Below are 27300 nucleotides of genomic sequence, written 5' to 3'. Positions count from 1 at the left end.
TGAGAGTGAATGACTATCTGAAGATCACCCAGCATGTTTCTATAGCAGAGCAGGGATTCATACCTAGGTTTCTGAGATCTTAGTTTAATCCTGCTGTTGTAAACTCCAACTGGACGCTTCACTTACATTTGTCTATTTCCTGGAATGTTCCTTCTCCACCACAGTGGCAGAAGCTTGTATGTCTACTTCTTATTAGGTAGTTCTCCTATTCATGGTGACAATCACTGATAGGAGGAATGTGTGCCGTTCAGATTAAGAGCAGTGGATATACATACACTTCCGCTGTATCTCTTGTACTCTATTTACTTTGCATACAGGACACAGCTCCAGGCTTCCTACTTCTGGGAGAGTGGCAGAGCTGAGAAGAAAACCAAGTGGGGCAGGCACAGCAGGGGAGGAGGAGTCAGAAGGAAGGCCCATCAGTATTGACTCTTTGGATTATAGGATTTCTTGAAAGAGAGAGAGAGAGAAAGGTTTGCCTGGGATTAGGAACAGGGGAACAAGGCTCCTCTCAGGTAAATGCCTCCTTGAGAAAAAGGGTTTACTTGAGGGTAGGAACAAGGCAAAAGGGCACAGGGATGGCCAGCTAGAAAGTGATAAAAGGTCCCATTTGAAGATAGAAAAGGGGCAGCTGACTGAAGGCTGAGAGAAGGCTGAGGTCATTCAGTCAGTTTTGAGGGCATGGCAGGCAGGAAGGCTGATACTTCTAGATTAAGAGAAGGTTAGGGTAACCTTGCACACTTGACCAAGGAAGGCAGGCTACATTCTGGCTTAAACCTACAGGAAGGGAATAGTGATACCCACACAAATTGCAAGGAAATACCCAGAATATAAGACTTGCAAAACAAAAAAATCTGAGCTAAAATCAGCAACCAGACTTTTCAGTAATTCCTATATTTAATACACTGGTAAATAACCAGGTAAGCAATACGGAGAAATTTAAACAGTATTTTACTGGCGGTCTCAGCTCCAATTACTGGGACATGCTGTCTCTCTCACACACTGCCTCCAGACTTCAGATAAGAGTGTGAGAGAGACAGAGGCAGAGAAAGACTTTTGTGTTGGTTTCTGTTGTTTGCTTCAAAACAGATATGCCCCTTCAAGCATTATATTCCGTAAGAGATTTCCTCATAATCTGTTCTTTAAACCAAGTCAATTCCAACATGTAGAGCAAACAGAATTGCATAAGATTGACTTCCAGAAAGCTTTTGATAAAGTTCCTCATCAAAGGCTCCTTAGAAAGCTTGAGAGTCATGGAGTAAAAGGACAGGTCCTCTTGTGGATCAAAAACTGGCTGAGTAATAGGAAGCAGAGAGTGAGTATAAATGGGCAGTCTTCGCAGTGGAGGACGGTAAGCAGTGGGGTGCTGCAGGGCTCGGTACTGGGTCCCATCCTCTTTAACTTGTTCATAAATGATTTAGAGTTGGGCGTGAGCAGTGAAGTGGCCAAATTTGCGGATGACACTAAATTGTTCAGGGTGGTGAGAACCAGAGAGGATTGTGAGGAACTCCAAAGGGATCTGTTGAGGCTGGGTGAGTGGGCGTCAACGTGGCAGATGCGGTTCAATGTGGCCAAGTGCAAAGTAATGCACATTGGGGCCAAGAATCCCAGCTACAAATACAAGTTGATGGGGTGTGAACTGGCAGAGACAGACCAAGAGAGAGATCTTGGGGTCATGGTAGATAATTCACTGAAAATGTCAAGACAGTGTGCGTTTGCAATAAAAAACGCCAACGCCATGCTGGGAATTATTAGGAAGGGAATTGAAAACAAATCAGCCAGTATCATAATGCCTCTATATAAATCGATGGTGCGGTCTCATTTGGAGTACTGTGTGCAGTTCTGGTCGCCGCACCTCAAAAAGGATATTATAGCATTGGAGAAAGTTCAGAAAAGGGCAACTAAAATGATTAAAGGGCTGGAACACCTTCCCTATGAAGAAAGGTTGAAACGCTTAGGGCTCTTTAGCTTGGAGAAACGTCGACTGAGGGGTGACATGATAGAAGTTTACAAGATAATGCATGGGATGGAGAAAGTAGAGAAAGAAGTACTTTTCTCCCTTTCTCACAATACAAGAACTCGTGGGCATTCGATGAAATTGCTGAGCAGACAGGTTAAAACGGATAAAAGGAAGTACTTCTTCACCCAAAGGGTGATTAACATGTGGAATTCACTGCCACAGGGGGTGGTGGCGTCCACAAGCATAGCCACCTTCAAGAAGGGGTTAGATAAAAATATGGAGCAGAGGTCCATCAGTGGCTATTAGCCACAGTGTGTGTGTGTGTGTGTGTGTGTGTATATATATATATATATATATATATTTGGCCGCTGTGTGACACAGAATGTTGGACTGGATGGGCCATTGGCCTGATCTAACATGGCTTCTCTTATGTTCTTATGTTCTTAAGATGCAATGACTTTGTAATTCATGTTTCTTCATTTATTATTCAGCACTTTTGTGGCCCATGGATAAACCTTGGTGGTCTGCTTCAGTTCTCTCCTCCCCCATCACAAGTGAAATCTAGAGGCTCTATAGAGGCAATGAACTAAACTTAAAGTCATGCAAACTGGAGGAGTCTGTGTGAAAAGGATCCCAAGGTCTTAGTGGACCATAAAGTGAACATGAGTAAGCAGTAAGATATGGTAGCAAAAAAGGCAAATGCAATTTGGGGCTGTATCAACAGAAGTCCAGATCATGTGAAGTGATGGCATCACTTTAGTCTACTCCGGGTAGACCTCACCTAGAGTAATGTGTTCAGTTTGGGGCACGACAATGAAAAAGGATATAGACAAGCTGGAATATATCCAGAGGAGCGCAACAAATATGGAATGCCTGAACATTCAAATTTGATCACCCTTAGAACTAACATAGATGGAGAGGATAAGAATTTTCTTGTATTTTGCTTTCCCCACACTTGGTGGGGATCAATATAAGGGCCACCATAGACTCTACAAGTCATATGTTGGTCTAGTCAGAACAAGGCTAACACAAAATATGCTATTAAAATTCAGAAATGCTTTATGAACTACATAATCCTGGAATTCAGAACAAATGGGATGTACATATCGGTAATAACTAATTGAAATCCAGTATGAGTCAGACTCACAATAGGCCTATGAATCCCTCAGAAGAAATGCACGGAATCAGATAGCTATAGTCTTTTAACACTTTTGCCTTTTTAGCTGTTCTCTCTTGTTCAGCTCAGGCTTCAACACAATAATATAGCACTTGGGGAAAAAAATACAGGCCAGTAACCCTGCACTGGAGGACAGTATAGAGAAGATCTCCACAGCTACCATGGATTTCCCTTTGGTGCTCAGGTAAGTTGGAACAAAAGACAACCAAACACTGCAAAAGACCAACATGCTGAAGGTAATAAATTTGGCTTCATTAAAAGTGTCTGGCAGCTTTTTGGCTAGGAAAGCCACAGTCAAACTGATGAGCGACAGAAGCCCCATGTACCCAAGGACAATATAAAACATGAAAACTGACCCTTCATTGCATTCTGCCACTATCTCAGTAGTCAGTGACTGTGTGTCAAAATGTGGGAAAGGGGGAGAGGTTCCCAACCACACGACACAAATGCCTGATTGCATGAGGGAACAAGTAAGGATAATGGAGACGGACAGTCTTTTCCCCACCCACTTCCTCATGCTGAATCCTGGTTTGGTTACCATGAAAGCTACAATCACAGTGATCGTTTTGGCCAACACACAAGAAACAGCCACAGAGAAGATAATGCCAAAAGCAGATTGTCGGAAGAAGCAGGTCACCTTCTTAGGGAATCCAAGAAATAACAAAGGACTGAGGAAGCAAATCAGCAGGGAAACCAGGAGAGTGTATGTGATATCCCAGTTATTGGCTTTGACTATTGGGGTATTTTTGTGCTTTATAAATGTACCTAGAATCAAGGCCGTTACCATGGAAAATGAAATTGCAACTGAAGCTAAACTGATCCCTAAAGGTTCATCAAAGGACAAGAAGGTTAAAACTTTAGGAATGCACCCATCTTGGTCCTTGCTTGGGTATTGTTCTTCTGAGCATCTGATACAGTCAACCATATCTGGGGAGAGAAAGAGAGTCAGAAAGTTTATTAGTACCAGTCACTTGGTCACTAAAACTTAATTGTTATTATAATATAAGATGCTGCAAAAATCTGTTAGGTCTTTCTTAATGCTGAATGTGGACACAGGAATAATGGCACTTGTGATCTACTCATTGTTGGCTGTTATAGCATATTATCATCATACTCAATTCATGTCAAAAATTTACTGTACTCAAAGCATTTTTAAATACTTGGTTCATGATTATTTGCATCAAATCATAACCCCTTAACCTGTCTTGGTGCGATGGGGGGGGGGGTGTATAAATCCCATTAATAATAAATACACATTTGCCTGGATGTTCATTTATTTGTAATCACAAGCCAATGCAGGAAAAGCACCAGCGATATTTTCATTCTGTAAATTAAAACCCCATATGCCCTAGGCTAGCCCAGTCTTGTTGGTTATCAGAGACTAAACAAGGTCGGGACAGGCTAGTACCCAGTTGAAAGGCAACAAAGGAAATGCTGTACATTGTTTCTACGGAGACCAAGGAATGGCAAACTATCTCTGAATGACCCTTTCCTTGAAAACTCTGTGGGGTCACCGTTAACTTGCAACTTGTCAAAAATGTAAAAAATTCTGCACATATTAATTTATTCAAACCATTCCAAGTTGGGCCTTTCAAGTAGTTGTCAATTTTTTTTTTTTTTTAGAGAAAAAGTTTTTATTTAAGAAATGACTACACCAACAATAAAAAGTAAACATAAAACCAACATACAATACATACAAAACATATAACTAAACCACGAACAAAATACATACAGCATACATTCATAATCAAACATCTACCACAAATACCCAGTCATACACACTGGGAGGCGGAGAGGATTTAGCAAGAAAGACAAACAAAGTTATAATTACTCAATAATTGCTTCCTATTTTGGTATATTTACTCCATATCAAAACCTTTACTTTTGACCCATTTGTAGATGGGGTCCCATTCCTCTTGACATTTTTGCACACTACCATTTCTTAATCTTGTGGACATTAAGTCAGCCTCAGCGGTTTCCAACAGCTTATTAATAAATTCATCTCTGTTAGGGATTCTGTCGTGCTTCCAATATTTAGCGTATAGTGTTCTGGCAATTGTAACTATATACACTAACAGTTTCAACTTTGTCATGGGCAAGTTTTGCCTACAAATATTTAGAAGGTATAGTTCCGGCACATGCTTGATTTGTATTTTCAGGATTTTTTGAATCCAAATGTTAATTTGTATCCAAATGTTAATTTGTATGTTAATTTGTATCTTCTGTTTAGATTCTAAGATAAGGTCTAATTCAAGTTGTGTGTTCACAAAGCCTTTTTCTTTGTCTATTCGAAATCTTGATCTCAATTGACATTGAAGCCACCAACTTAACTTAGAAAGCTCTTCTTCAATCAGTTCATTCTTATCATTTAACAGGTATGCGTAATCTTGTGGATTGTCCCAATTATACAAATTAGGATGAGTCAAAGCTTCTATCGGAGATATCCACTTTGGAGTATAGGTAGTATGTCAAATTTACCATGATGCTACCAAACTTGTATTCCAGGAGTCTCACCTTTGTGTCAGACACTGGAAAGCTTTACTGTTATGATATGATGCTGCATTTAAATTGCAACGTATAGCTTGACCTAACTGACTCCATCTTTTAACATTTCCTACTAATCTTAAAGAGAGACCTTGCATTTCAAAGTAGAAATGAAGATGTTACTAACCCTACTGTAAATTCCTGTCCTTGATGTTAACAAAGGCAACAACCCTTTGAAGATAAGAGGCCTCAGGGAAGCCAGCAGGGTTGTTCCGTGAGAATGGGAACCACAGGGAGATAAGAGAAAGCGATGGTGTTAAATGTATCACTCTTGTGTGAATGTAGATTTGTTTAGAAATCCTTTGATGTACTTTTAGTTAAAACATCTATGCTCCATTCCAAGAGCATCAGTTCCAAAGCTTCTTTGTTCAGAACCTTTGGATTATCAAATAAAGCCTTAACATTGTACCCAATGGAAGTCTGCTTACTTTGAAGTTCCACTGTATGAAAATGACATTGGTAATTCATAATCCTTGCAAGGGGCACACACTCCTTAGCTAAACCATCCCTCTACACCTATCCTCTACTGCCACATCAGTACTCACTCTGAAGTGCATTTGCTAGGAACAGATGATAGCAGAAGTCGGAAGGAGTCACAACTTCCCACTGAGGTTCCAATGGCCATGGAGGCCAACCCTGATCATTGCAGCTCCCCTTGATTTTCCATCATTCAGAACAGGTCCCAGAAAAATAGCATTATATTCTGATGTCTCAGGAGACTCAATAGCTTGAGTCACCCTACCTACTTCCAAATTTGGGGGCTGTCTATCACTACAAGCATGCAGGGGTAATGCAATGAATCTCTTCCACAAAAATAGCTACAGTTGAATGCCTGCACAAACAACACCAAAAAGCAATGTACTTCAAGAAATTTCCTTCCCCTTATTTTGGATTCTGCACTGAAATCCCTCTGACTTTCAGGGAGGATGATAGAGGCTTCTGGTTTATGTGCATACTGTGATAAATTAGTTGTTGATAAACCATCTTCAGAATTACTGGGAATAGAATGTAGTACCAGTGCAAATCTGAACACTCACTGTTGGGTTTAAGCCCCACTGAATAAACCTGTGTAGAGTTTTCACTAGGCCTCACCTACCTATCCCTTCTGTAATCTTCCCTTCTGGACAAGGAACACAATCATAGCAGCAAAACTTCTCCCCTTCCTTCTTTTTCTTCTGATAACCAGGTTGGCAGTAGTCATTGCACACAGAAACAGGCACAACCTATGCAAAAGCATGAAAGAAGATCACAATAGAAGCAGTTAAGACATCTAGTTTTCTTAGTCATCAGTAACAAAATAACTTGGTTCTGTCTAAGTTTACTCTGCAGTCTTGCCTAAAATGGAGGAAACCATAGCCCATAACAGAATGAATGGTTATGCTATGCACTGAATGTAAATACATCCTCAATCAACCTTAATTGCTGGTAAATCACTTGGGGCAAGAACCTATTTGGACTGGACGGAGATAACCTTTGGCTCAAGAGAGGAAGCTGTAAATGTAAAGCAAGAACAAATTAGATTTGTTAATTCACTTCATTGCTTTCCCAGTTTGCTCCCCAAAGTGGCTTACATCATTCTCCTCATTTTCATGTTATCCTCACAACAACTCTGTGAACTAGGTTAGGTTGAGAGCATGTGACCTACTCAAAGTCATCCACTGAGTTTCCAAGGCAGAGTGGGGATTTGAATCTGAGCTGTCCTGATCCTATTCTGACATTGTGACCATTTCCCCACACTGGCTGACATGCAGATGTTGAGCTTCTAGAAGAAACTCAACCCCAAGTATGTGGAAGGTGCTCTGAGTAGGGTTGAGTCTTTCAATGTGCAAGATATTCCCCTTTACTTTAAAAAATCTAATACGGTATAGCAGATCTACTACTCTCTATAAGTTCTCCCTTGCTTTCATCACAACTTAGAATGATAGAGCTAGATCTCCAGGGTTGTCTAGTCCAACTCCCTGCACATTGCGCGAAAATCAGAAACACCTCCCCTCAACACACACCCATGACCCATGCTTCATACTCAGAAGATGGCAAAACCCCTCCTGGATCGCTGGCTAAACTGGCCTGGAGCAAAATTGCTGCCTGACTTACATTTTCCTGGGTGTTTTAGAACGGCCCACAAGAACCAAGCACTGATGCAACCCTTCCTGTCCTCCTCTAATGACCTGCATAAGTTCACAGAATCAGCATTGCTGTCAGAAATCTGACAACAAATGTTTCTCTGCTACAACTCCTTAGGTTGTTTCCCTCACCCTTATGATAAGTTGGTTGTAAGCCTCTCTAAAAAAGATTTGCTCATCCATATGCATTTGCTGAAGTGAGCTGTAACACGTGAAATCTTATTTTGGAATGAGGTTCATTGGTTATTCTTAAAAGTATCGCTTGTTGTCTGCTTGATTTTGCTACAATAGAATACCATGCCTACCTTTTGAATATTATTGGGACCTAGAAAAATTAGAGATTTTGGATATTCTACTGTTACATAACAATTTATTTCTATGTGCAGGGCTTCTTTTGTAACAGGAACTCTTTTGCATAATAGGTCACACACCCCATGCAGCCAATCCTCCTGAGCTTACAGTAGACCCTGTACTCCCTGTAAGTTCTTAAAGGATTGACCACATCAGGGGTGTGTGGCCCAATATGCAAAGGAGTTACTGCTACAAAAAAGCCCTAAGTGAAACATGACATGGTTTGGTTTTTTTTTTTTTTTAAATCAAACCACTTCACCCATGGCAGTAAGTAGATGCTGCAAAGGAAACTACTGACCCCAAACCACACATATGGAGACAGCAGTCCAGAATTGTAAACTGGAAACCACACCTGGTTAAAATTGGGCTGCCACACAATACTGTCCTCATGAATGATAAATTGTTGTCCCTCAGGAGCATTGGCGTTCACCCTTCCAACTTTCACTCTGGCAAAGGACTTGTTTGGAAATGTGACCAGGTTCATTATATCAAATCCAACTTCCATTTCCCTAACATTAAAACACACTCTTTCTCCAGCTGAGTTGTTAAAAGAAACCTGCTGAAGAAATGGGTGAAGCTAGTTGAAAGAGAAAAGAAAAAATGGGATAGTAACTGTAAGGAGCTGTAATCATTTAAGTAGATGCTGATGGTCTTCTTAATAAACATGAGAAATGAAGGATGGAACACAGAGTCTTTCTTAGGCATTCCTCTAGTCAGCTGATCAAGACACACCACTAAAACCTGGACTGAAACTTCTCCAGATTCTAGGATCTTGGAACTGATATAAATCATGGAATGTACTTCTGAACATTATGCCAATAAATTAAAATATTGGGTTCTTAAAGCAGAGATGAAGGGGGGAGGGGAGATGTGAACTTTTGCTTGAGTTAATCTAAACCCAACTGAAAATAAAACTACTTTATCAGGGTGGAAGAATGTAACTGTAATGCTTTCTCCATGGTTGTGGTTTCAAGACAGACATAGATAGATACATAGATAGATAGATAGATAGATAGATAGATAGATAGATAGATAGATAGATAGATAGATAGATAGATAGATAGATAGATAGATAGATAGATAGATAGATGATAGACAGACAGACAGACAGACAGATAGATAGATAGTACATCCAAAATGTAGTGTATTTATGGTGTATAGTTCAGGGAAATAGTCTCCCCCCGCAAAAAAAAAAGTGTGTGTGTTGTTTTAGTCGCATGGGATAGAGTTCTGCTTCTCATATCTGTGTGTTAGTTAGAATTATAGGCTGCACGAACTCCCATCCCTGTATCTTTTTGCTAACTTGTTTCTGATCTGCAAACAAAAGGAAACATTACACAAAAAGTCTGTGTCAGTGAATTAAGTGGGGGACACTACATATTGGAGTTGAAAAGATGCATGTATTCCCAGAAAGAAAGAAAGAAAGAAAGAAAGAAAGAAAGAAAGAAAGAAAGAAAGAAAGAAAGAAAGAAAGAAAGAAAGAAAGAAAGAAAGAAAGAAAGAAAGAAAGAAAGAAAGAAAGAAAGAAAGAAAGAAAGAAAGAAAGAAAGAAAGAAAGAAAGTAATTTGTTGTAGAAATATTACCTGCCAAGGTTGCAGATCCTGAACTTGAAATTCTTTGCCACCCGTTAATGTTCTGTTATCAGACTTAAATGTATACATATTATTCAAAGCATGTGCCACAGCATACACAGCGTTATAAATGCTATAGCTATGACCAGTCATGTGTATTTCAAAAACAGGCCCAGGAAGATTATGTAGGCTCTGCTCCCCTCCACATACATCATTGTCTTCCAATGGATCCTCGGAAACCGGAAAGGAACAGTCAAATGCTTGCTCCCAGAAGTCCTTGAGAAAACCATCTCCCTGTTTCAAGTCAGGTTTTGTATTATGAAGAAATTTCTGGAATCCTGGGAGTTTGTTTGATGGCATTGTGAAGAAAAGAGCACCATGGAAAAATTGGAAATCCCAGCCCCTTTGACCACCTACTAAAGCAAAATCAACTTGGGCAGTCATAATCCACACCTTCCTCAGTGATTTGTTAGTTTTATCTGCAGCATCTCCGAGGAGAATCAAGATTTGCAATGCTATAAAAGTCATAGATTCTCCATAGAGAATAAATGCACTGGCATTGCTGTCTGAGAAAAGAAGATGTATCTTTGCAGCGAACTCATTAGTGTGATCCAATGAGACAAAGTGGTCGTAGCTTGGGATTCTTTCTGTGAAGGCCAAACATATTCCTTTAAGGAGAAGTAGTGGTTCCAGCTTCTGTAGAAAATGATCTCCACTGTTGTCATCTACAGCAAAGAGCCCAACCCATGTCCATCGAAAATGGAGAAGCAACTGGAGTATTCCTGTATGCTGCTGGTCTTCATTTGGGACTATGTGATAAAGAGAAGATCTTTCCATTGTACTTCCCTCCTTTGAATTGAATGAGCCATATGTGAGCTAGAAGGATATGCATAAAATTATTTTGGAAACAATTTATAAGAGTGCCTCTATAGATATGCCTTTTTATGCAGTGAATACTGGTAGATGGAAGTTATATTTACAGAGAGAAAAAGTATTTTGATGACTGAATTTCAAGTTGTGCAAAAATAATGCAATTTTTGCAAAATAATAACAGGGAAATAATCAACCAAAAACATACAATGCATTTTTTTTGCACAGGTGTGATAGACAAAAGGCATATGCATGCAGAGAGGCAATGAATATGAGTGACAGCTAATGGAACTGCAGCAGCTAATAAAAACTTACTCTGATTGGGTAACTGCTTCTAACTGTCAAAAGAGAGTGGCAGTTAGACAGTTGGGGAAAACAGTTACAGAACTGAAGGTGTTAAAGAGTGATCAGAAAAGAGAGTTGTGGTCTTGGAAATGCTCTCTATTTTGTGTCAAGAGACCCAAAGCAGAGTCTGATTCAGAGCCCGTATGGGGTGGTTTTGAATACTGGAGACTCTGGTGAGATGTTGTTCCCAGGAGTGAAGAACAGTCTCTCTGTATTTGTCAAACAAAGAATCACATCTTGAGAAGGAAAATCGTTTCCCATATTAAGCTTACTATCGAAAGAGGGGAAAGACTAGAAGTCTGAAAGATCTGGCTTTGGCAAAGGGTTTTAGGTGGCGGTGGAAGGCCCTCAAAAGGTGCCAAAGCTCAGGTTATTTATCTTAAAGGGAAGATAGTAATGATCTGGCCAGAGAAAGAGTTCTAGTGGAGAGACCTTAGTCTTATAACCAATGGGACAAAGCAGGGTACACTTAAGATTGTGTGATTTTACAGTGGAGAAGTTAACCAGAAATATAGAATGTTCATCAACAGATAAACCTTCAATGCCAATGATACCTTCAGGAAAAGCTAAACCCATTTAAAGGAAACACTGTATCATACAATATAGTTACCTCAGAATTAGTTCTGTGTTCAATTTTAACTGTCTGCCTACATCTTCTAAATCCCCCAAACCTATGTATATATCTACAAAAAAAGCCCTGTCAAAACCTATGTATATATCAATTCCCTTCCCTGCCAGTTTGTTTAAATAAACCAATATTTGTTTAAATCCTTCCCTATGCCTGCTGTGCCATTTTCTGAAAGGTAAATTTTGACAACAGAAGCTATGACAGGATGATTGATTTTAGGGTAGTGTAATACTCCCTCTAAGCTGTGGAGTCTTGTGAGCCAAAATTCTGCCTTCTCAGCTACTGTCATAAAAGTTGTGAGTGAGCAACTTGGCTACTGCATAAATTAAATTCCTCTGCAGCCATCCTTCCTGAGTTAAGACACAAACGCATGAGCCAGAGGCAAAAAAATTGTGAGCTACCTCATAGCAACTCCGCTTAGAGGGAGCATTGGTGGAGTGCTGATTAAATTGGTCACACTTGTCAAAACTGGTAATAGGTCTGTACTATAATTTAAAGGGGTGGCAAAGAGTTGGACTCGACTGTGCAACTGAACAACAACAACAAGCAATGTAATGATTTAGAAAGTTGCATAGTGACCACCTCCTTATTCTAATGCCTTTCACTGTGAGTATGCTCTGACTTTGTCCATAAATTGTCATGTCTGAATGCTTATGCTTTGTTTCAGCTCTGTTTTAGATCTTTGCTTGTTATTCAGTTTCTGTAGTCCAAACCACAGAGCACGCCTGCTGATTGTGTTTGACTTGCACTATGCAATCCAACTTTTTTTAGTCATTCTCAGTTTTAACTAAACTACAACTGTTTAGAGATGAGTGCAATCCTACCTGTGGAATCCTGTAAAGACCTAAGATATCTGATATGCGAAAGGAGACGTCTGCGCCGAGTCCACCGATGACAGCTATTGTATTTTTCTGAATGTCACATTTATAGTTGGGAAGAAATCTGTGAAAATGAAAGAGCAGGTCCAGAGTGGTGCGATAGGTCATCTTAAAGTCATTGTAGCTGTCATAAATGTGAAAACCAAGGGTGACGTTGGGCAAGATTTTTGGATTCTCATTGATCTCTTTGATGGCAAACACCAAAGCCAGGAGGTGTTGGTAGAACTTGGTCACAATCCTGTCAACACAGTGAAATATTCTGAGATATTTCTTGTTGAGCTTTATCTCAATACTAAACTATTCAGGCTCTGGTTTCATTGTCTTTGTGTAAAGATATAATTGTATTTGTTATTGATACTTTATATTAAAAAAGCTTTCTTAAAAAAAATTGATTTAAAATATGTCCTTTTACCACTGTCAATTTATTTATTTATTAACTTATTGACCATTCATGATTTCTGCAGATCTTATTTCAGCTTTGATAACTTTTTGCTCATTTCCACACATTTTGGAAGACTTTTCTTAATTTGCATTCCTGAGATTTGGACAGAGTTCATGCGATTAAAAAAGTTTATTTTTGGTTGTAAATCCCTCAACTTTCAGAAATAATAATAATAAAAAAAACAGTTCTTTGTATGGAAGTTGACCATACAGATACACTGCAAGCAGAGCAGAAGATTCAGTAGGATATTGTAAAGAAATGCTGGGCTGAACCAAGCCAGCACATACTTTCTGGATGAGTCTGACACATCTGTAAACATGAATTAGGGTCTGTAATCTGACAAAGCTCATACAATGCAGCAGCTGGAAAATATCTTACATTGGCACCTCAGCCAGGTAGTGCGACGGATGTTTCTTGAAGAAAGTTTCATAAAGGCTGTAAATGATCTGTGAAGTAATCCCACCAATCACAAGGTCCCCTCCCTGGTACCTGTCATGTGGTATCAAAATGGGGTCAGATTCAGGACACTGCAGTCTCTGGCATGCCATGGGAAACAACAGAAGCAGCAGTACCAACACCAGCCTCACCATTCTGACTCTCCTGTGCCTATCTACAACACAAGTTACCTTGGGTGCTAGTTCCATGCACTGTTGTATTTCTTAAAGGGAAATGCATTGGCCTTTTACCTAACATCAACACAGTGGCAAACATATGCCTTGAATGCTAGCTGAGTCTTCTGGTAACTTTGACCTACAGTCTGGCTTATTGTCTCAACTTGACAAAGACCAGAGAGATGGGGCCCTGCCTATATTTTGACCCTACATCCAACTTGCAATGCCACAGCAGCAGTTTTATAACCACTTTTATCGATGTTTTTGTACTTTGTGGAAGACACTATACCTGACCCAAATTACAGTAATTTGGAAAATTATGGGGGGGAGATAATAATGTGAGGAGAGTTCATGTTGTGAGAGACATCTTTGGAAGCAAGATTTTCTTTCCCTTTCAAACTATAGTCTCGTCTGGTCCTTGGCACAATAGTAAGTAGGAGGTTTCATCAACATTCCACATTATCACAGCTGTTCAGCAATAAAGATAATGTTTTTAAAAGACAAATATGTTATAGTCACCTTTCTACCTTATCTATCTATCTATCTATCTATCTATCTATCTATCTATCTATCTATCTATCTATCTATCTATCTATCCATCCATCCATCCATCCATCCATCCTCTATCTATTTAAAATTGATAGTAAAATTTGATTAACCACTTGGCAGCTGGGTGTGTAACTTTGTTGTGTGAGTAGTGTTAAATAACCTCCCATCTCCAAGCTTTTGGATCCACCACCAGTATTATTAAATAGTCATGCAGAAACAATACTCACCATCATTTTTTGTTATTACTATTGCAGACACGTGATTGGTCTGTTAAATACATCTCAGAAGTCAAATCCTTTAAAAACAAAAACTATACGTCATCATGAAAGAGCCTGATATAAATCCTATACTGTGGCCTTAAGTAGGTACAATAAATTCACCAGAGAAATAAGGCAGTGTGTTACTGACAACTAATCAAATTAGTGGACCATACGCTGAACATGAATCAACAGTGTGATGTGGTGGTTCAAAAGGCAAATGCAATTTTGGGCTTTATCAACAGAAGTCCAGATCACATGAAGTGATGGCATCGCTTTACTCTACTCTGATAATTCCTCACCTGGAGTATTGTGTTCAGTTTTGGGCACTGCATTTTAAGAAGGTTATAGACAAGCTGGAATGGGTACAGAGAAGGGTGATGAAGATGGTGTGGGGTCTGGAGACCAAATCCTATGAAGAAAGGTTGAAGGAGCTGAACATATTTAGCCTTGAGAGGAGGCAGCTGAGAGGTGATATGATCACCATCTTCAGGTACTTGAAGGGCTGTCATATAGAGGATAGTGTGGAATTGTTTTCTGTGGTCCCAGAAGGCAGGAACAGAACCAATGGGTTGAAATTAAATCAAAAGAAGTTCCAGCTGAACAATAGGAAGAACTTCCTGACTGTTACAGCGGTTCCTCGGTGGAACAGGCTTCCTCGGAAGTGGTGGGCTCTCCTTCCTTGGAGGTTTTTAAACCAAGATTATATGGCCATCTGACAGCAATGAAGATCCTGTGAATTTAGGGGGAGGAATTTGTGATTTTCCTGCATTGTGCAGGGGGTTGGACTAGATAACCCTGGAGGTCCCTTCCAACTCTAAGATTCTATGATTCTAAATTTTCAGATGCCCCAATTGTGGACCTCCTGATGGCACTTGGGTTTGTTTGTTTGTTTGTTTTTCTTTTTTGGCCGCTATGTGACTCAGAGTGTTGGATGGGATGGGCCATCGGCCAGATCCAACATGGCCTCTCTTAAGTTTTTATTCTACCCTCTTCATTGATTGTCATTTCTACCATTTTTCCTAGTTGGGCATACTTGAAGCAAATGAATTGAATGCTGGAATGACCTGACATACATGGTTTGAGATTTCAGGGATTTTTAGACATTCCAACCTTGAGATAACCATCGTCTCTGTGCAATATCCTTACACTAGGCCCATTATCTCTGTTCTAAAGTAAAAAAAAAAAATGTCTCTGAAGAGGAATCTTAAATACTTTAATTTGTTCTTCTTCAACTCAGGCCTCATCACAATAATGTAGCATTTAGGGGGAAAGATACAAGCAGCACCCCAATATTGGAAACCAAGATAGAGAAGACTTTCACACTTACCTTTGGTACTCAGGTAGGTTGGAACAACCAAACACTACAAAAGATCAGTATGCTGAAAGGTGATGAATTCGGTTTCGTTAAAACTGTATGGCAACTTTCTAGCATAGCAAGGCACAATCAAGCTGATGAGGGACAGAAGACCCAAGTAGCCCAAGACAATATAAAACATAGCAACAGACCCTTTATTACATTCTAGAATGACCTCTTCTTTCAAAGAGACTGTGTCCAAATTCGGGGAAATGGGTGAGGTTTCAAGTCACACCTTGCACCAGGTGTTTCTAAATGTTGAGAAAGATCACTTTGCTGTCACTTTTTAAATAAAAAGCCCCCAAAAGCTTATTTAACACAAAATTGCTAGAGTCTATGGAGACAAATACAAACACATAGGTTCTAGTGTTCCATCTTCAACCGCTGATGAGGATCATACCTAGGAAAGTCAGGACTACCAGTTCCACTTCTGTATTTCAGTATCCTCCCAGAGCCTTTGTTCTACTTTTCAGTCTCCCTACCCTCCTTTCTAACTGACACTCCTAACCAATTTTCCCTTAGAGCTGTGGAGTCCTGAGAGCAAATATTCTACTTTGTGATTGTGAGCTACTGGCATTCAAGTTGTGAGCTACTGCATAAATTGGTTTGCTCTGGGGCCATTTTTCCTGAGCTAAGACAAAAATGTGTGAGCTGGAAGCTAAAAAGTGGAGCTAGCTCATACTAACTCAGAAGGAACACTGCTCCTAACTGATCTCTCTCAGGTGAACAGCATAATTTTCTGGGGGGTGAACCTCTTGTCAGTCATTGTTTTCAGATGGATATATGGATCTGCATTTAACTATCCATCACAACTACGAATAGATCAACTTGATGCTTATCTTCTTGGGAAAGAAAATATGGCAGACACCATTTGGGACACCCACTTCCCAGTTTGAAGGAATATACATATTCAGGGGTGTCAAACATGCAGCCTGGGGGCCAAATCAGGCCCTCGAATGGCTCCTATCAGGCCTCCAAGCAACTGGCCCTTGTCTGCTTCCTTCTCCCTATCTCTTGCTTCCTTGTAAGAACATAAGAGAAGCCATGTTTGATCAGGCCAGTGACCCACCTAGTCCAACACTCTGTATCTCACAGTGGCCAAAATGCACACACACTGTGGCTAATAGCCACTGATGGAACTCTGCTCCATATTTTTATTCAATCTCCTCTTGAAGCTGGCTATGCTTGTAGCTGCCACCATCTCCTGTGGAAGTAAATTCCACATATTAATCACTCTTTGGGTGAAAAATTACTTCCTTTTATCCGTTTTAACCTGAATGCTCAGCAATTTCATTGAATGCCTACGAGTTCTTGTATTGTGAGAATTCGGCCCCGCCCGGCCATGCCGCAAAGCGGCTGCTCGCCGTGGGGCCATCCTTTGCAGCCCCAGCAGGATTAGGAGCAGCTTTCCCGGGCATCCGGGGAGTTTTTGCAAGGGGCGGGGGCAGAGGCTTTAAGTAGCCTCGGCCCCAGATTCCTCCACACAGTTCCGTGGAGTCGTTGGAGGAGCAACAGCGTGTGCTGCTTGTCCCCTCTTGGAGCTGCGTGGCCAGTTAGGCAGGCCGGGAGGCGGCCTTGCTTTCAGCGTGTGCTACTCTGCCAAGCCGAGTCCGGTTGCCACCATCTCCTGTGGAAGTAAATTCCACATATTAATCACTCTTTGGGTGAAAAATTACTTCCTTCTATCAGTTTTAACCTGAATGCTCAGCAATTTCATTGAATGCCTACGAGTTCTTGTATTGTGAGAAAGGGAGAAAAGGACTTCTGCATCTCATCTTGCTTTGCAAGGCTTGGTGAATCACACAGGAGCTAAAGAGTAAAACCTCAATATTCTCCATTGGTTGAGGTTCCTCCCTCTTCTGGTCCTCTGGAGAAGGAGGGAAAGAGCTGGCCAGAACATCCTTTGCCCAGTTCCCTGGACCCCATGGGAGAAATACAAAGAAAGCACCGTTAAGACCAACAAGTGCTAATGTTTTAAGCATGTTTTATTTTAAAGTAAAGAAAAAAATCTTTAATCGAGTATGTCTATGTCTTTTAAATAGTTTATATCTCTGCTACCTAATCTTAAATAGATACATACATGGCCCAACACAGCCCAGCCCAGCCCAGCCTTACAGGATGTAATTTATGTCAGATCTGGCCCTCATAAGAAATGAGTTTGACCCCCTGCATTATATTATATATTCACTGGGGCTTATGAAAGCATGATGGTTACAAAGTAGGTTTCTTGTTTGACTGATTCAGACTTATCACATGGAACAGAATGATCTTTAACTGGCTTTGACAGGAACAGCTCCCAAACTTTACCCATATTAAAAATACCTGAAGTGGCTAATAGACTCCAAGTCCCTGCCTAACCAGCAGACCTTCTAACATTTCTCCCACCAAAATCCAACAACCCCAACCTCTTTTAGTTGACCAACAGTTAAGCTGTCGAATCCATTCTTTGAAAGCAATCGGCTGAGGCTCCTGGAAGATGGCCCATTGTAAAAACAAGAAGGGGATAGCATGGCGGTTCCACTTGAATCACTGATCCTGCCTCTGCCATCCCGAGCAGAGTCTCCACTTCTTGCTAGGCCTCCAAGAATGGGAAACAGCAAAGGCAGTGTTAAGAGGTCATTGTATGATGAAGGAGAAAGAAATAAAAAAAGAATGGTATGCTAACAAGACACAGAAACTCCAGGAATTAGGTGCACTGCAGAGCAGTCAAGGTATTAGATTCTGCCCTGATAGGAAAAAAAAGATCCAAGAGATTAGGAAACAATTGGACTTTATGGATTCGAGGGCATTATGGAAAAAAGAAACCATGGTAAGAAATGAGTTTCAAAGAGATTCAATAAACTCAGTTAGGAGACTGGCTAATTATCTCAAGACTAGGAAAGAAAAGCAAATGGTGGAAAGTATAAAGAGACAAGGAAAGGTCATGCAGAACCCGAGAGAAATTAGGCAAGTGTTTCAAGAATTCTACAAAGAGTTATACGCTAGGAGGGATATAACAGAACATATTGAAGAAAGTGGAGAAGTGTTGGAAGACATAGATAAAGAGAGTTTGGAGAAGGAAATAACAGTTCAAGAAATAGAGGAAGTTGTGAACAATTTAAAAGTGGGTAAATCCCCAGGGCCAGACGGCTTTACTGCGGATTTTTATAAGGAGATGAAGGAGTTACTGATCCCCGAATTACAACAAGTGTTTAATGCTATATTGAAGGGAGGGAAAGCCCCCGACTCTTGGAGAATGGCTGAAATAACCGTAATATTAAAACCCCAGAAAGATCCTCGGGAAGTGGGTTCATATAGATCAATAAGTCTACTTAACCAGGACTACAAAATATTCGCTAAAGTTTTAGCAAATAGGTTAAGGAACATATTACCTTATATAATAAAAGAAGATCAATATGGTTTTGTGAAGAATAGGAGTATTGCACATCCTATAAGGAATATATTTAATGTATTGTACCATAGACATTCTAGGCAACTTGCTTTACTTAAATTAGGTGTATACAAGGCATTTGATATGCTGTCCCATGAATTCTTATGGTCCATAATGAAGAAGTGTGGGATTGGGCCACTATTCTTAAAAGCCATTCAAGAGGTCTATAGGGAGGGGTCAGCAGTGGTAAGAGTAAATAACAAACATACGGATCAGATCCCAATTGAGAGAGGTGTGAAGCAGGGGTGTCCACTTTCCCTATCCCTGTTTATAATGGCAATAGAGCAACTAGCAGAAAGGATCAGGAATTCAGGGAGAATAGAAGGCTGTAGAATGGGACAGGAGGAAATAAAAATCAATTTATTTGCAGATGATATAATCATGACAATATCTAACCTGAAAGAGGCCATTAGGGAAACGAAAATTATTTTAGAGGATTTTGAAGCCGTGTCAGGTTTAAGAATAAATATGGGAAAGTCTGAAATAATGTACTTTAATGTTGGTTTGGAAGAAAGGAAAGAGATTAATAGGATAACTAATATGGGGATGGGAGTTAAGAAATTTAAATATCTAGGGATAGAAATTTATAAAAATATTAACAGGATAGTGGAGTGAAATTATAATAAAATCTGGGAGAAGATAGAAAGGGATATGCAGCAGTGGGGGAAAAGGACGATGAGCCTAACCACTAATAATAATTTAATCAGTTCGGTCTGGTCCTAATTCAAATGCGAGCTGAAAAAGAGAGGTTTTGCAAGCCCTGCGGAACTGGTTCAGGTCCCACAGGGCTCGCACCCCCTCTGGAAGTTGGTTCCACCAATGAGGGGCCATTAATGAAAAGGCTTGCTCCCGTGTTATCTTCAGTCTGGCCTCTCTTGGCCCAGGGATTTGTAGGAGGTTTTGGGAGCTCGATCTCAACGCTCTCCTGGGGATATATGGGGAGAGGCGGTCCCTAAGGTAGGCAGGTCCTCGACCATATAGGGCTTTAAAGGTGATAACCAGCACCTTATAGCGAACACGGTAGACGACCGGTAGCCAATGCAGATCCCGCAGCACAGGCCGCACGTGTTCCCATCTAGGTAGTCCCACCAACAGCCTGGCCGCTGCATTCTGCACTACCTGAAGTCTCCGCGTTCGACACAAGGGCAGCCCCATGTAGAGGGCATTGCAGTAGTCTAATCTTGAGGTGACCGTTGCGTGGATCACAGTTGCTAGGTCGTCGCGTTCCAAGAAGGGAGCCAACTGCCTCGCCCTCTTAAGGTAGAAGAAGGCAGATCTTGCAGTGGCAGCTATCTGGGCCTCCATTGATAGCGAGGATTCCAGTAGCACCCCCAGGCTCTTGACCCTGCGCACTGGTATCAGTGGCGCACTGTCAAAAGCCGGCAGAATGATCTCCCCTCCCGGTCCGCCCCGACCCACGCAAAGGACCTCAGTCTTCGTTGGATTCAACTTCAGCCCGCTCAGCCTGAGCCAGCCAGCCACAGCTTGTAACGCCCGGTCCATATATGTAGGGACATCGCCAGTCCAGCCTTCCATCAATAGATAGAGCTGGGTATCAACAGTGTACTGATGACAACCAAGCCCATACCTCCATGCAAACTGGGCAAGGGGGCGCATAAAGATATTAAACAATATCGGGGAGAGAACTGCTCCCTGAGGCACCCCACAGTGAAGAGGGTGTCTCTGAGACAGCTTCCCCCCAAATTGCCACCCTTTGTCCCTGATTTTCAAGGAAGGAGGAGAGCCACTGTAAGGCTAGCCCCCGGATTCCTGCGTCGGCGAGGCGGCGGGTCAGCAGCCGATGGTCGACCATGTCGCCGCCCGCCTTAGAGGAGTCCTACAACGTTTTGAAACAGCTGGCCTCAAGGTCAAACGGGAGAAGTGCCTCCTGGGCGTGGATCGGGTGGAATTCCTGGGGTTCTCCATCGATGCCCAGGGGGTCCACCCCTCCGACGCCAAGCTGCGTGCCATCAGAGATGCTCCAGCGCCCACCAACAAGCAAGAACTCCAGGCCTTCCTCGGCCTCCTAAACATTTATCATGCTTTTCTCCCCCACAAGGCAGCGGTGGCCGAACCCCTGCACCGGCTTCTAGACAAGAACCGACCCTGGGCGTGGGGCCGCCAGCACGCTAAAGCCTTCCAGGATATCAAGGGCCTCCTGATGTCCAACTCCGTCCTTGCCCATTTCGACGAGACCCTGCCCTTGGTCCTTGCATGCGACGCATCCCCTTATGGCGTGGGGGCAGTTCTGGGCCACCGACTCCCTGATGGGACCGAAGTCCCTATCGCGTACTACTCGCGGACCCTCTCGTCGGTGGAGCGGAACTACGCCCAAATCGACAAAGAAGGGTTGGCAGTTGTGGCCGGCGTCAAAAAATTTCATGATTACATCTACAGCTGGCCCTTTACCCTCTATACGGACCACAAACCCCTCTTGGGCCTCTTTGCATCAGACCGGCAGACCCCTCAGGTGTTGCCCCACGGGTCCTCTGTTGGTCCATTTTTCTTGCCGGCTACACTTACACCCTAGTGCATCGCCCGGGCAAGGCAATGGGCCATGCTGATGCCCTGAGCCGCTTGCCCTTGCCTGATGTGGATCCCGATCCAGCCCCGGGAAACAGTCATGACAAAGTGTCTACATTTCCTTTCTTGTTGCCCTTATTTGTAGACAATCTGTAGAATATGAGTAGAAACCATTCTGCTTCTGAAACAGAAAGCTGGCATTAGAAAGGGAGTGAAGAAAGAATAATGGGTTCTAATTGTGAAAAGGCAGCCACCTAAGCATAGTTCCTACCTGTGGAATCTTATAAAGACTTAAGATGTCAGAAAGAAAGATAGAGGTATCACAGCCAAGTCCTCCAATCACAGCAATTGGTTTTTTTGAGGTGAAACATATGTATTAGGAACTAATCTGCGTGATTTGAAGAGCATGTCCAGAATGGTACGATACGTCATCTTCTCATAATAGTAGCTGTCATAGATGAGGAATCCAAGGGTGACATTGGGCAAGATCTTGGCATTGGAATTGATCTCATTTATGGCAAACACCAAGGCAAGACTGTGCTGGTAGAACTTTGTAAGCATACTGCAAATAAGAGTTTCATATGCTTTTATAAACACATTTGACATAGTCAGTGGCGTAGCTAGGGTTTGGGGGCCTGGGGCGGCCCAAGATTTATGTGGGCCCCCTATCTCGGGGTCGCGCGTGTGGGGCAGCAACGGCGCCTCGGGCCCCGGGGGCACACGCGGGCGCTGAGGAGGCGCGTCCCGCGGCCGCCCGACCCCAGTCAGTCAGTCAGTCAGCCAGTCAGGCCGGCGGTTGGCGGTTGCCGTCCACTCCCCTCCCCCCGCCGCAGGAGATGCCCAAGAAGGAGGCTGGTGCGCACACGCGCCTTCTGAGGCGAGGGAGCGAGGGAGGAGAAAAAGCGGTGCGCCTTTCCCGCGCTTTCAGCCCGATTGCGTGAGAGAGAGGAAATAAAAGGGGGGAGGGGGGAAGGGAAGGGAACGAGGAGCCCCGACGTGCGCGCGCATGCCCCTCCCCACCACACCCCCTTCCTCTGCCGTGCGCGAGCGCTCCCCCTCGCTGTCCCCCTCGCTGTCCATTCTTTTTCTCCCCCCTTGCAGCGCAGCAACACGGCCATTGTTTGGGGGCCCCCCTGCCAATGCAGGGACCCCCCAGACCTGGGGCGACCCGCCCCCCCCGCCCCCCCTCCCTACGCCACTGGACATAGTATTAAGTTATTTTATCCCAGTTCTGATCTTTTGGGGTTCTTGTTATTTCATTTGCCTGTTAGTAAGACTATGATATATGGTTATTAAGACTATGAGATACATGAAGCTTCCTTATACTAAGACAAACCATTGGTCTATCAAGATCAGTATTGTCTACTCAGACTGGAAGCAGCTCTTCAGGGTCTCAGGTGCAGATCTTTCGCATTACCTACTGCCTGGTCCTTTTAACTGGAGATGCCGGGGATTGAACCTGGGACCTTCTGCATGCCATGCAGAGGGTCTGCCACTGAACCAAGGCCCCCTTTCATGTTTCTTAGATATCCAGTTCACACTTTAGCGCAGATAATATTGATAATGTATCAAAACACCTAGGCTGAGTAGGTAGCTAAAAAAATGGAAAAAGATCTTCCTGAACACCTTTTTCATGTTCTTCATTTATTTTCCCCAAACTACTAACTTTTGTGACAAAGTAAATGATGACCATTCTCTCTATATATTGCTAGATATTTGTCACAATATCAGAAACTCAGCTTGCAGTACAGTAGAATTCAAGAGATCATTATTCTTTCCTCGACTTTATCATCCACCCTCCGTGTTATTGCTCCCTGAGCATCCTCACCTATGACCCAGTGTACAAGTGGATGTGGTGTGTGTATAACAGCTGGTGCAATATTTTTAATTTCAGCTAAATTTTTCAGGATATTCACAGCCCATGATTTCATAAACAAGAAAAATCAAATCTATATGAAACCCTTCAGTCCCTAGATGTAAAGATTTAGGAAACCTAAAAATTCCACAGGGAAGGAGGAAAATGGTTTCAATCCCATGAAGTCAAGGCTATATAAAGGATCTGAAATATTTATATTCTACCTTTCCAGTTCAGCCCAGGTCAGTTTACAGACCATAAGCAGCAAATTCAAGTCAAAACTAATTTGCGGTATGAAAAAATACATCCATGGATTCTAACAAGGGTAGACCAAAACCAAAAACATCACAATGATTTCTTGGCAGACTTTTTACAGGGTGGTTTGCCATTACTTTCCCCAGTCATCTACACTTTACTCCCAGCAAGCTGGGTACTCATTTCACCGACCTCGGAAGGATGGAAGGCTGAGTCAACCTTGTTGTTGTGGAGGTGGGTGGAATCAATACCCAGTGTCATCCTAAACAGCTCTATTTTTTTAATCATTTGAAATACAGCAAATGGACATTATTCCAAAGCAAATCATTTTTAGAACTTCATTGTACGCTCCTTCATATTCATCTATTCTTCTAGAACCATGCCATTGTGAATGGTCTCTTTATACCATGACACAGAGAAAACAGAGTTCAATTTGTTAAATTGCTAGTCAAAATTTGAGCGATAACATATTTTCTGTCATAATTATATGATTTGCATTTATCCTGATTATTGCCCTTTTTGATGCATTCATTCACTGTCTTTGTTGCTTTCTTCCACAACCTGCAATAGTCCAGGAGCGGGTGCACTCCCTCAAGGGCTCATATCAGGTTCCCCATTGCTACATGATTTGCTGACGCTCCCCTAGTCAACCCTACTTGTCCAGAGATAGCTTCCTAATGGCTCTGTTAATTCACCATAAATTCTAAAGAAGTGTTGGTGAGAGATTCCCAAAGATGCTCACAAAGGTTTCCTTACAGAGAAGCATAAAATGGGTCCTTCCAAGGATGTTTCTCAAAAGAATGTTTGAAAGGAGCATAAATCATCTGAGACATCATCCCACTAATTAGGAAATCCCCAGGTTGATACCATTTGTGTGGGACATAGAGAGGATCAGTATCAGGGCAGTGAAGGATATCTTTGCACACCACGGGAATAAAGAGAAGCTGCAACAGCAGCAGCACCAACATCCTGGCTGCAAAACTTCTGACTAGATACAGATAGCCCAGAATCCATAGGACATCTGATTGCTGCTACCCTTTTAGAAAAGGAAATGGTCAGCCTGATATGTAGAATCAAGCAGGCTAAAAAGCATGCCTCAGATGAACAGCAGAGATTCCCCATGCAGTGGCCTGAACTCTGCTTTCTCAAATGGGAAGGAAAATGTGACAGAGATTACCTGACACACCTTCTTCCCAGTTTTCAGGGACAAAATGGGTTTTTTTTTTTTATAACCACCAGAAGACTTACATAGACACTGTTTTCTAGCTCACTCTCTCTCTATAACTTGGCCAAGGGAAATAAATTTCAGTGATTTTGATAATTACACAGAAGAGAGAGCAAAATTAGCAGAGGCAATTAAGTGGCATCTTCAGCCCTGAATCTGTTTTTTTTTCCCCCTTCCAGATCTGCATCTGTGTCTACTCTGCTGCTCAGTAGAGCAGTCGTAGGCTACAGACTTCTTCCTGAGTAAACACTATCAGGAAAACTAGACCCTATAGATGAAATCTGAGAAGGAACACAAGGACTTCTATTTTGATGACTGGACGTGGTGCTGCTATGGCAGACAAGTTTTTAGAATGACCGGTTGTAGTCAAAAGACAGGCCAATTGCTAAGGATCTTCAAGGAAGAAGCAATGTCACAATGCGTGTCACTGAAGTAGACATCAAACACACACGTGTAAGACTCGGCCCTTTCCAGCCAAGCCGGCGTAGCCGGCGTTCAGGCTGGGGGCCGCCTTTGCCCCCGCGGAAGAATGAGGGCAGTGATTGACAGCCCAAGTCAATCCGGGGCTAGTGGGGGGCGTGGCGTCAGGGCTATATAAGCCCTGGCCCCGCCCTGAGTAAGTGCGGCTGTCTTCTTGGCTCTCTGAGGGAGAGCCTCGTGCTGAAACGGCATCGTTCAGGCTTCAGCGCGTCGAGGATCGGGGCTGTCGGCTGGGTGCTGGACCATTAGCGGAGCAGCATTAGCGTTGGTGGTAGCGCGAGCGGCCGGTGATCGATCGGCGTGTGGTTTGTTGTGGTGCAAGGGGCTCTTTGCGCAAGCGGCTGCTGTGCTGGGGGAGGCATTTCTGGGCTCGGAGTGCTGGTGAGTGGCCAGCAGCGGCCGGAATCGGTCTGCGGCTCGCACGGCGGGAGCCTGTAGCGCGAGCGGCGGCTGCGTTGGGGGAGTCTCCTTCTTTTGGAGGGGGGCAAGGGGTGCCCGCGCAGAGGTCTAGGGCGAGAGGGAAGCCTCGGGCGCCTCAGAAGGCGCGTGCGGCGGTCCTTTTCGGAGCGATCACTCCCTGTCGGTCCCCTGGTGTCGGGAGAGCCCTGTGCTCGTCGAAAGGCGCGTGCGGCGGCCATTTTAAAACGTGGTCGTCCTCTGGCGGCAAGGGGAAGCCCTGTGCTTCTTCAGGGCGCAGGCGGTGGCCATCTTATTCGAAGACGGTTTTGGGCGGCAAGGAAGGCACAGCGCTATCTGTGCACTGCGCACGCGGTGGCCATTTTAGAGGACAGTTAGGGTGGCCATTTTACTTAGCGCGGCGAGCCGCATTATCAAGTACACCCATTGGCGCCTGCGGTGGCCATTCTGGGCCTCATAAGTCTGGGGTAGTATTTTGAGCCATGGCCCTGTGACAGGAGCATTGCCTTAACGGGTTGTGGCGCCTTGGTGACCCCCGGGTATAGCCGGCTGCCGGTTACAATAGGTTTTTAAAGGGGTGTAGCTGCCTGTGGTCCTGCAAAGGTTGCTGGGGGATTAGCCTTCTGCATCTACCTTCCTCACCATAGAGGTGGTTGGGTGGTTTTTGGTAAAATAATCAAGGTTGACGCCATGGCACCGAAGAAGGGCCAAGGTAAGGCCAAGGGTAAATAGCCTGCGCGTGCCCCACGGGTGTGCCCACCTGTGGAGCAGGGTCAAGGGGAGCAGGTCCTTTTGGCCATTATCAACCAAGTAGAAGCTTTAGAGCAGCAACGGCTCGCTGTGGGGGGTCCAATATGGCAGGGGCGTCGGCGCGCCTCAGGGCGGTCGGCGCGCCTTACATTTGAGGCAGAGATGCTGGCTCGACTGTCTGCTTTGCAGGGCGGAGCGCCGGTTCCTGATTTGCAGCTGGAGCCGGACGACGTAGATGACCCGGGAGAAGGACCATCAGGTGAACAGCGGAACGGCGGTGACCATGGAGGTGGTGTGCCGCAGAAGCCGGTTGGTGGTGGAACTCCTGCTGGTGCTGGGGGTAAGTCGTCACCACACCAGAGTCCTGGGTGGCCCTGGGGACCTGTCCAGATGCCCGCCCTCTCCCCTGGGTTGGGCGGAGGGGCTTGGAGTGTGGGGCAGCCCGGCACATCCGCTGCCCAGTGGGGGGCCGCGCTGCCCTGGCCTTGGGGCCTACAGAGTTCTGTTATACAGGGGCCAGGGTTAGGCAGTGCTGGCCTGCAGACAGCGGGTCTGCAGGCAGGCGCGACGACACCTGCAGCTCCCACAGGGCCGCCTCCCCAGGGGGTTCTGCCTTGGGGTGGGCAGCAATATGCCCAGGTGCAGGGAATGTCCCCTTCTGGGTTTGGAGGCGGGTGGTTTTACCCGCCGAACCCTTATGC

General features: G+C 43.5%; 1 protein-coding gene across 1 annotated transcript; it reads right to left on the bottom strand.

Annotated features, from left to right (window-relative positions):
• Positions 1-3162: 3162 nt before the first annotated feature.
• Positions 3163-26541, bottom strand: LOC132584661 (vomeronasal type-2 receptor 26-like). The gene is made up of 6 exons (XM_060256561.1): positions 26492-26541; positions 22045-22179; positions 13269-13379; positions 12395-12686; positions 6802-6904; positions 3163-4067 (listed from the first exon to the last, which is right to left on the bottom strand). The coding sequence occupies exons 1-6, from the start codon at positions 26539-26541 to the stop codon at positions 3163-3165; spliced, it is 1596 nt and encodes a 531-aa protein (XP_060112544.1).
• Between the last annotated feature and the right edge of the window lie 759 nt (positions 26542-27300).

Source organism: Heteronotia binoei, chromosome 15 (assembly GCF_032191835.1).
Source record: "Heteronotia binoei isolate CCM8104 ecotype False Entrance Well chromosome 15, APGP_CSIRO_Hbin_v1, whole genome shotgun sequence".
Lineage (NCBI taxonomy): Eukaryota > Metazoa > Chordata > Lepidosauria > Squamata > Gekkonidae > Heteronotia > Heteronotia binoei.
The sequence above is the reverse complement of the archived record's forward strand: the minus strand, read 5'-3'. Positions and strand labels throughout refer to the sequence as shown.